The sequence below is a fragment of the Topomyia yanbarensis genome, chromosome 1 (genome assembly GCF_030247195.1).
Source record: "Topomyia yanbarensis strain Yona2022 chromosome 1, ASM3024719v1, whole genome shotgun sequence".
Lineage (NCBI taxonomy): Eukaryota > Metazoa > Arthropoda > Insecta > Diptera > Culicidae > Topomyia > Topomyia yanbarensis.
In genome coordinates this window covers 70,526,742-70,537,959 of record NC_080670.1, presented here as the reverse complement: position 1 = coordinate 70,537,959, position 11,218 = coordinate 70,526,742, and the positions used below count along the sequence as shown (strand labels likewise).

The 11,218-nt window shown below is 48.9% G+C and overlaps 1 protein-coding gene across 1 annotated transcript; it reads right to left on the bottom strand.

Moving 5' to 3' along the window:
- Positions 1 to 2,068: 2,068 nt before the first annotated feature.
- LOC131696100 (uncharacterized) lies at positions 2,069 to 6,000 on the bottom strand. Its single transcript, XM_058984634.1, has 2 exons — positions 5,053 to 6,000; positions 2,069 to 3,973 (listed from the first exon to the last, which is right to left on the bottom strand). The coding sequence occupies exons 1-2, from the start codon at positions 5,998 to 6,000 to the stop codon at positions 2,069 to 2,071; spliced, it is 2,853 nt and encodes a 950-aa protein (XP_058840617.1).
- Between the last annotated feature and the right edge of the window lie 5,218 nt (positions 6,001 to 11,218).

The following is an 11,218-nucleotide window of genomic DNA, read 5'->3' as shown; positions in this document are numbered from 1 at the left end:
ATCTAAAACAGAACAATTGTTTTGAAAACCTAATAATTGCATAACCTAAGACGATTTAAAGCTACACTTTTGTGAAATCTCAACAGAAAAAAAAAATTACGTGTTAGTCCAACGAGCTTTCTGTCCCATTGTTGTTGTGAATCATTAAAATTTTGAACATTTTTCAAAGCGTTATGGTTGCGATTACAAGGGGAAATGTTGGTTGAATGATATTTATTAAATTCTCCCAATTAATGTTCTATAGCTAAACTATGATCATATTTCCTTAGGAGGCGCGTTTTACCCCATGTTTTCATAAATAATAATATGCTCGGACCTTAACCAAGCAGGTACCTTAGAGTGGAGTTTTCACAATAATGGAGCTTTTCATTTGTGTAGCCGCGATATTCGCAAAATAAGTAAAAAGCACATTGCGTCATTTAGCCGCACACAAAATACGCCGGGCTTAATGTGGACACAATTAATTTGTTTTATGGACCGTTATTTAACTTAGTTTATAACATGATGATACGTAAAACTTTTTCTCACTTTGCTTCGAGTACCGAGTATTTTAAATTTCCTCTGGTAGTGCAAAAATGCTCTATAAACTCGTAAATAAACTTTCCGACTCGTATCAAATCATGAACAGAAAATCTTATTATCAGTATCCAAAAAGCCAACACCATCTCCTTTACACAACGAAACAACCAGTACACATTACGGCTTGCCGGAGGAAACAAATGCACAGATAAATTCACCAGGGTGCACACTGGAACGCGCGCCGTGGTGAATTTATCTGTGCAAGAACCTGACCCCACATATAATTTAAAGAACAAGAGAGCGCGGCTCTCGCACCAAACCACCCCATCGCCAATCCATTTATTCAGCACTGAAAAAAATAAGTGTTGTGTACAAGACACAAGCACGATGCCATTAAAATGCAGCCAGTTTTATGAGCAAGCAATATTATCCGTGGCCAAATTAAAACCCGTTAATGTCATCGACTGTTTCAGAACTACACACAGGCATGCTATTCTTCACTACGACACAGATCTTTCATTAGGGCTTAAGTCGCAATGTACTCAAATGGAGAAAAATCAGTTTCAATATACGGCGATGCTTTTCTAAATGTAGTTTTTATTGTAGGTATAAATTACTTTATGACCATGTGTTCTCGCGGCGGATACTGAGACCGTCCGGAATGTGATCGACTATGTGAAGACGGACACGACACGTTTGTGTTAAACTAATTTATTTTTATTTTTATTCACTTAATCGATTTTGGCATTATTAAAAAATATAGTGTGCACTACTCGAGAGATTTATTTCAACAGGTTATCTGGTTTGCATATAACAATTTATATGGGAATTCAGTACAAAAGGAAATTAATAAAAGCCTTTCCGATCCTCGATCGGATCTATTTCTCTCGCTAGCCGAGTGCTAGTGATAAGTAAGTAGATCGAATGATAACGATTCAAAAGAGGGAGCGAGATCGATACATTATCTCCAAATTTAGTACACATATGGGATATTTAAATCTTATGAACTAGGGTTGCTCCAACATATGCCGGCCCCTGTTGAAAGATTGGCACTTTCAACTAACTAGACTGCGACGAATGTTAGATGACGAAGGCTGGAGTTCTCTGAAGAAAGATCGATGATTCGTCGTCTAATGTTCTCGTTTAAATTCGCGATGTCCTACGATCTATTTTCATTCTGTGGCATCCTTTCACCGTAAGTCAGCAATTACGATGAATTGATCCGGGCGATGTCTCGTTGAAATTGATGACGTCACAATTATGTTGGTTGGTAATAAGTTGACAAGCGGATGATTCGTCTATTTCGGATAGTGACGTCTTTGGGGTCGTCCTTCGGGCCGGCCAGCATCTACAGCGATCGAGTCGTCCTTCAACGTCATCAGGACTGGGCTTACTCATGGTTGACGGTCGGAGCAGCCATCGAAGCACATGCCGGAGGAGGAACATTCTATGAGTTTTTTGCGGGTTCTTTAATAAACAATACTGACAGTGGCGGAGGCCTCAGGGGCTCCGTTCGTTGCGCAGCACCGAAGTACTGCGATGGAAGAGCTTAGAGGTCATCTGGGTTCATACTGGCAGCGCCAGTTGACTCGGTTGTGGGTTGACGAGTAGGAAGGACGCATATTTTCGAGATTGCACGCCGATATTCTCCATCTACTGTCCGTACGTCGACTACGCGGATGTTGTCATCGTCTCCACGAATGATGTTGGTGATTCTACCGTACTTCCATTTTAGAGGCGGGAGGTTATCCTCCTTTAGAAGAACCATCGTGCCGATGGAGATGTTATCTCTGATGCGCGTCCACTTGGTTCGGGGGTGGAGTCCAGAAAGATAGTCCTTTGTCCACTGCTTCCAGAGTCGCCGAAGGAGTTGTTGATTTTCTTGCCAACGGCTAAGTCGGCCTTGCGGGACACCGGAGAGGTCAGGTTCGGGAAAGCATGTCAGTGGACGAAATACGAGAAAGTGACCCGGTGTTAATACCTCCAGATCATTTGGATCAGCTGTGAGTGGTGTGAGCGGCCTTGAGTTCAAACAAGCTTCGATGCGGGCCAGAAGTGTCACAAACTCATCCTGTGATAGTACAGAGTTTCCAACGGAACGACGCAAATGCTGTTTGAACGATTTAACCGCCGCCTCCCAAAGGCCACCGAACTTTGGGCTGCGTGGCGAGATGAATTTGAAGGATATTCCGTTATCTGCACAGCGGTTGATTACTTCATCTTGATGCTGCTGTGAACGGAACTGCTTGGCGAGTTCTCCCAGTTCTCTTGAAGTTCCCACGAAGTTTTTGGCGTTGTCGCACTCTATTTGATTTGGCTTCCCTCTACGAGCGATGAACCGATGCAACGCGGCTATGAACGACGCAGTGGAGAGGTCGTAGACAAGCTCTATATGAACTGCCTTTGTGACAAAGCACACGAAGATTGCTACGTAGCACTTTATAGCAGTCGCTCTTTTGCTGCTACGATATAGAAATGGTCCACAGAGATCTACTCCAGTGTTAAGGAAGGGCAACGTTGGGATAACTCTGTCTGGAGGTAGATCTCCCATGAGTTGCTCGAGGTTGCGAGGACGGCAACGAAAGCAGCTTATGCAGGAATGCACTACGCTTCGTGCCAAATCGCGGATGCGAAGTGGCCAGAATTTTTCCCGAACGCATGCTACAAGCAGTTGTGGTCCGGCGTGTAAATTCTTTAGGTGATAGTAGTTAAGTATTGATTTCGTGATGGGATGTCGCGCCGGCAGAATCATTGGATGTTTCCGATCTAGAGATATGGCCGCATGTCGAAGTCGGCCACGAATTCTGAGGATCCCATCGACGATAATTGGAGTGTGATGTTTCAGAGCTGATTTCGGTCCCACTTGACCGTCCTTGGACACTGCTGCGATATCTTGAGCGAATACTTCTGACTGTGCTAGTCGAACAAGGACCTTCACGGCTTCATTGAGCTCCATCGTGCATAGTAAACATGATCTCCTACTACTGCGGTTGTTGGGCTTGCTGTTATGAATGAAGCGGCAAAGTAAGGCAACAATACGAACGAGAGCTGAGAACGATGATCGAATGAAGAAAATTTCATTTGGCTGGTACACTTGAATTGGCAATGAGACAGCCTTTTCCTCCAGCAGTTCTAGCGGTAGGGAATCGACGGTAATTGGACAGGTTAGCGGTGGCCAAAAACGAGAGGATCGGCTAAGCCATGGTGCTCCACTCCACCACGGAGATGTTTGCTTCAGTTGATCTGGATACATTCCTCGGGAGATTATATCCGCAGGATTCTCGATGCCAGGTACATGAGCCCATACACCTCCACTTGTTAAATGCTGCACTTCCGAGACGCGATTAGCAATAAACGTCTTCCATCGTGATGGACTCGAACTAAGCCAATGCAGAGTAATCATCGAGTCTATCCAGAATATGGAATTGGTTTTCAATTCTATACTGGTGTGAACCTTATGGTAGAGGTGGCTCAACAAGAGCGCTGATGAAAGTTCCAATCGGGGTAAACAAATACGCCTTTGTTTCTTCGAGTCACCGAGAGGAGCCACTCTCGATTTGGCGGCTAATAGGCGTACGGATATCGTCCCATCGATGGAAACTGTCCGCAAATAAATGCAGGTCCCGTAAGCTTTCTCGGAGGCATCACAAAAGCCGTGCATCTCTATTGGCGATTCTACGTTGAAACCGCTCGCAGATAGCGCTGGAAGGAAAGTGTTGCTGATTTAATTCTGTTCTGTCATAGTGCATATATTTTCTGTAAATATTGGTAAAAAATGACTTTTAAACACCAAATTACCGATCAATTTGTTGATAATTGTTTATGAAAATTAAGGAAAACCATCATTTTATAAGATGATGAGTAAACATCTTGCGAAAAGAGTGTAAAACATAGTGGTTTCTAATATTATTCGCAGAGCTATATGCGCGCTGTTTCGAAATGTAATTTGTTGAGCACCGTAGCCGCCGCAACAGCATTTCCCGTTCGTCCTAAGTTAAGCTAAACCTTCATGAGATGGTGTAAATTCATGAAACTCTCCAGATCAGGCGAAGAAAGAATATATCCGGCTAATAGGAAAGTGTCAGCTTTGTATCATGCACAGCCGATCCTTCTCTCCGATAGTCTTCACTGAATCTCCTACGTAGTTCAAAATATTAAGGAGTTTGACATTGGTACTGATTGGGTCTCGGTTTCGAGTTGGAACTTTATTTATGGAACGATTTTTTATAACCACTATGATACCCCGATTACATTTCGAAGAAATGTATGAGTCAAATGGTTACAAATGGCTGTAATTTCAGAATAATTGCAAATAAAACTAAATTTCTTACTCGTTTCATTCATATTTTGGCAGTGGTAAGCTTTTTCCGAGATGATAATGAAGATTTTGTTGTAAGCTACGACTCACTTACGGGTGAAAAAAAGCAAACTGTATCACTTTGCCAGTTCATGAGCTGAATCATAGGTGTCGCATGACTAATTTTGGTTTTGCCGCAAATCGCCAATTGAGACTGGAGCGGAAGCGAACGCTACCCATCTCGGAATAACGATTGTGGCTAATTTATCTAAGCTGCTACGAAACTCCAACCAATGCTGCTGCTGGGCCTCGTCTAGCGGATCATCCCAGTTCTTAGAAGTTCGCCAGAGGGTTTGTACGAAAAGTTTGGCGATCACTACAACTGGACCAATAAGCCCTAGAGGATCGTAGAGCCGAGCTGTGTCGGACAGTACAATACGGCGAGAAATCGGTCCGTCCTGAGACCATTTGGGCACGGAATAACGAAACACATCGTCGGACGGCTGCCAATGCAAGCCCAAAGTTTTGATTTGAGTGATGGGTGAGTCAAGAGCTAGAGTACTTCGTTCGTCACGAAGTTCGGGTGGGATCTCCGAAAGAATAGTCGAGGAATTCGAAGACCATTTACGCAGGCTCAAACCGGCAGATTGGAGCAACTGCAACAGTTGTCGACACAGTTCACTCCCTTCAGCTTCATTGTCAACCTCGGTCAGCATATCGTCCATATAAAAGTCCTTACCTAGGACTAAAGAAGCAAGAGGGAAATCATTCGATCCATCCTCCGACAGCCGTTGAAGGCACTTGGTTGCCAAGTAAGGAGCAGAGGCCGTGCCATAAGTCACTGTCGTAAGTTCGAAAGTACGAAGGGGCTGAGACGATGAGCAACGCCAAAGAATACGTTGCAGTGGGTAATCCGACGGGTGCACACGTATTTTGCGAAACATCTTTTCGATGTCGGCGATAATGACATATCGATGCATCCGGAAGCGTAAAATAATTGACAACATCTTGCGGATAACTGGGCCCACCATGAGAGCCTGGTTCAATGAGATTCCGGTATCAGTGCGGCATGAGGCGTCGAAAACAACTCGCAGTTTCGTTGTTGTACTTTCTGCCTTTTCGACGCCATGGTGTGGCAGGTAATATATAGGCGCGGAAGCTTCACTGTCTGAGATCTCCCGCATGTGGTTAAGTTAATGGTATTCGTCAATAAAAACCGTGTAAGCTTCCTTCAGGTGAGGATTAGCATCAAAACGGCGTTCGAGAGCGCGAAATCTGCGAGTAGCAATCTCCTTCGAATTTCCCAGTTGATTTAGAATTTCAGCTCGTTTGGGAAGGGTGACAACAAAGCGACCGGTCTGATCTCAAAATACACTTGCGGCAAAGTGGTTTTCACAAGCGGTTTCTTCTAAGGATTGGGTACTGGTAGTCCAACATGATTCTATTTCCCAAAAGCGAGATAGTTGTTCATCGAGAGACTGTGTGCTGGTGACATGTGCCAGTTTAAGAGTTGACTCAGGACGACTGGAACCGACCTTTCCGGAAGCAACCCAGCCGAAAACAGTTCCTTGCAAAATTGGTTTTTCTGGGCCCAGTTTAAGAAAACCTTCGAGCAACAGGTCATAATACAACTCCATCCCGATAAGTAAATCGATGGGTCCAGGCTCATGGAATTTCGGGTCTGCTAAGACAATATTAGACAATATTAACTCCGCTAGCGAATGACGGATCCCAATAGTAGCATGTCTGTAATAACATACGTACATGGAACTATTGAGAACCAGAGCTACAGGTCCAAAGCCCTGGTAAAGGAGGATGGTTGTGATGATCCGGGCCGAGATCACCACGTAAAGCAAGGTAGGGCATAACCCCAATTCCAAGGCGTGAAGCGACCCGTGCCGAGGGATGAGTGATCGAGGGGGTGAAAAAGATGCTCGATCGTTAACGGAGCCTGTGGGGTACCTGGGCAACCCCCACAGTAAGCGTCCCTTGCCACGCTAATGTGGAGCTCTGGCGTGGCGGACATATATTTCTCGCGCTACTCGTGGGACTTTACATGGAGATAAATAAAAATAAAAACAAACAGACGGAGGTGCCAAACCCCTTCGCTAGAGGTGGTTTGGCGAGGTCTCCCCCCCCCCCGTGGGGAGAGTAGTGGAGCGATGAGTGCTGCATCCGAAAGCACCAGTGACCCCCCAGCGGCGGTAGGCAATAACCCTACCAATGCATCGGAGGGGCCAATATCTGCGATGCGCAAAGTAGCGAAGCAACTCGATTCTATAATCGACTTCGCTAGCGCAAAGCAGAACATAGCCAAGGAGTTGAAGTTGAGCCTTCTGGAGCTCCGGAAAGCTGTTCGTGTCGCAAGACAGGAACAGCAGGCCTATGTTGAGAGGGTGGAATGTCGGGAGAGGCCCGACAGAGAAACCCAGACAGTGGCCTCCAATAGGGAGGAAAGAGAGAAGGTCGATAGAGGTTCACAGACAGTGGCCTTTACCTTCTACGGAGCAGCCACGTCGATAGGAGCGGCGACCGAGTTCCCCTCGAAGGGAAAAGGAAAGGGCAATCGCAAGACGGCATCGAATGCGAAGCGCCCTAGGAAGTCGCCAGGCGAGGGTGCCAAAACCGACACCACTCGGCGTGCAACCGTCAAGGTCAAACGCCGCCTGGGTGAGGTAAGCGAGGGCGAGAGTGACCTCGCTGTGGAGAGCGATGGTACCAGCAACCCGGCACGACCGGGGCAGGGGGGCTCAAACCCCTGGACGCTGGTCACCAAGAAAAAGCCGGCACCGAAACCGGAGGTACCGCGGCCTGCGAGGAAGGCCAAGGACAGAGGCGAAGCCTTGTGGTTAAAAACCGACAAGGACAAATACGCCGATGTCCTTAAATCGATGAAGGCGGCCGAAAGCCTCTCGGCCCTTGGGCAGGATGTGCGTAGCGTAAGACGCACCAACACGGGAGAGATGCTCCTGGTGCTGAAGCGAGGCGCACAATCAAGTGCAGTATACAAGGCCTTGGCCCAAGAGGTCCTTGGTGAGGGCGCCCAAATCAGGTCGCTAGGTGCGGAAACAACTCTCCAGTGCAAGCACTTGGACGAGTTCACGACCGCAGAAGACGTCGTCGCAGCCGTCAAGGAGCACTGCGACGTCACAATCGAGCGGGCCTCTGTGCGATTGAGAGACGGACCCTCTGGCACCCAAGTAGCCTACCTCAGGCTACTGAATGCGGATGCCAAAAAGGTAACCGAGAAAGGGAAGCTGAAGATCGGCTGGTCGGTATGCCCTATTAGTATACCCCAGTCGCCTTCAGTGGATAGGTGCTATCGGTGCCTCGAATCCGGCCACAAAGCATACGAATGCAAAGGCATAGATAGGAGCAAGCTATGTCGTCGCTGCGGCGAGGAGGGACATAAAGAGCGGGGGTGCACTAAGGCATATAAGTGCCTTATCTGCACCGCTAAGAAGCAAGCCCATAAACATGCTATGGGCGGACCTTCGTGTCCCTTCGGCGAGTTAAATAAGAAGAAGCCGTGAGAGTCACACAGCTAAATCTTAACCATTGTGCAGCAGCCCAACAGCTGCTGTGGCAGTCGGTCTCGGAGTCGAGGACAGATGTCGCTCTCTTATCAGACCCGTACAGCATCCCTGCCGGCAACGGCAATTGGGTGTCGGACGGGTCTGGAATGGTGGCAATCTGTACAACGGGAAGGTTCCCGGTTCAAGAGGTAATACACCCCTCCGCCGAGGGTGTGGCGATTGCCAAGATCAATGGTGTGTTCTATTGCAGCTGCTACGCCCCACCAAGGTGGCCAATAGAACAGTTCTACCAGATGATCGACAGGCTCTCGTCGGACCTCGTGGGCCGGAAACCGGTAGTAATAGCGGGAGACTTTAACGCTTGGGCAGTGGAGTGGGGCAGCCGCTGTACAAATAGCAGGGGTCAAGCGCTAATGGAAGCGCTTGCGAAACTCGATACTGTGCTAGCTAATGATGGCTCCGCTTGTACATTCCGTAGAAACGGAGTGGAGGCGTGGATTGATTTGACCTTTGCCAGCCCGAGTCTGGCTCCAGGCATGGAATGGAGGGTAGACGAAGGCTACACCCATAGCGATCATTTAGCAATCCGCTTTAAGATCAACTATGGTGTGCAGCATCCGAGGGCGGGAGATCCCTGTCAGGTACGCGGGTGGAAGTCCAATCACTTCGACAGCGAAGCTTTCACCGCGGCCCTGGGACTGGAGGCCAACACCGACAGTCTAAGCGGGGATGCGCTGGTAGCTGTTCTATCACGCGCGTGCGACGCCACTATGCCGAGAAAAACACTGCCAAGAAACGGTAGATGCCCGGTATACTGGTGGAGTGCCTAGATTGCAGCTCTACGGTCAGCCTGCCTCAGAGCTAGACGTAGGATGCAAAGAGCTCGCACCGAGGATGCAAGAGAGAACCGCCGTGAAGTGTTTCGAGCTGCGAAATTAGCCCTTAACAAGGCTATTAAAAGCAGCAAGAGAGCGTGTTTCGACAACCTGTGTGAGAGTGCCAACGCGAATCCGTGGGGTGACGCCTACCGAATTGTGATGGCCAAGACCAAAGGGGGCTCCTCACCCCCAGAACGGTCTCCGGACCGGTTGGCAACGATTATCGAAGTACTCTTCCCGTCTCGAGCCACAAGCCCCTGGCCACCTGCACTACGAGACAGTGCGGGCACGGTCGAAATGGTGGCTCCAGTGACGAATGAAGAACTACTCGCAGTGGCTAAATCCCTAGCAATGAACAAAGCTCCAGGGCCGGATGGAGTTCCAAACAACGCTCTCAAGGCAGCGATCATAGCGAACCCGAACATGTTCAGGCTAGCTATGCAGAGATACCTTGACGAGTGCCGTTTCCCCGATAGATGGAAAAGGCAGAAACTGGTGCTGTTGCCGAAGCCCGGGAAGCCGCCAGGCGACCCATCGGCGTACAGACCAATCTGTCTGATAGATACGACTGGCAAACTGCTTGAGAGGATCATCCTCAACAGGCTCACCCCGTACGCGGAAGGTACGGACGGTCTGTCAAGCAACCAGTTTGGCTTTCGGAAGGGTAAGTCCACAGTGGACGCTCTCAACTCAGTGATAAATACTGCCGAGATAGCGATCCAACGAAAAAGGCGAGGCATTCGATACTGTGTGTTAGTGACACTTGACGTGAAGAACGCATTCAACAGCGCAAGCTGGGATGCCATCGCGCTCTCGTTACACCGGCTTAGCCTACCGGTGGGTCTGTACCGGATCCTGGAAAGTTACTTCCAAAACCGCGTACTGCTATACGAGACCGATGCCGGTCAGAAAAGGGTTCCGATTACCGCCGGAGTCCCGCAGGGCTCGATCCTAGGCCCGGTGCTATGGAACCTCATGTATGACGGGGTTCTGAGACTGAAGTTCCCTCCTGGGGTCAAGATCGTCGGCTTTGCCGACGACGTAACCTTGGAGGTCTACGGGGAGTCAATTCCTGAGGTAGAACTAACCGCAGAACACGCGATTAGCACGGTGGAGGAATGGATGAGTGCGAGAGGCCTGGAGCTCGCTCATCATAAGACGGAGGTAGTTATCGTCAACAACCGCAAGTCAGCACAACATGCAGTTATCCATGTGGGAGAAGTCGCGATCACTTCACAGCGAAGTCTGAAGTCTCTCGGAGTCATTATAGACGACAAGCTGACCTTCGGCAGCCATGTCGACTAAACGTGCAAGAGAGCGTCGACTGCTGTTGCGGCACTATCGAGAATGATGTCCAACATCTCAAAGGTGTGCGCCAGTAGACGTAGGTTACTGGCAGGCGTTGCCGTATCTATCCTCAGGTACGGCCCGTCATGGTCAAGAGCACTGAGGGTAACCAGTTACCTACAGAAACTGGAGAGCACCTACCGCGTGATGTGCCTCAGAGTGATATCTGCCTACCGCACGGTATCACACGATGCATCCTGCGTGATAGCGAGCATGATGCCAGTCGGGCTGGTCATTCGGGAATATTAGGAGTGCTTTGAGCAACGTGGAAATAGGGGAGCCCGCGAGCGCACCAGGGTGACCTCGGTCGCCAGATGGCAGCGTGAGTGGGACAACTCCTCGAAAGGTAGGTGGACCCACCGGCTGATACCTAGCATATCGAGCTGGGTGGGAAGACCCCATGGGGAAGTTCACTTCCACCTGACACAATTCCTGTCAGGCCATGGCTGTTTCCGTCAGTACCTCCACAGGTTCGGGCACGCGGAGGTCCCAGTCTGCCCGGACTGCCCAGGTGTAGATGAAACTGCCGAACACATACTGTTCGTATGTCATCGGTTCGACGTCGAAAGAAGAGCAATGCTTGACGTCTGTGGCTGGGACACAACCCCGGATACCCTTATTCAGCGGATGTGTCAAACGGT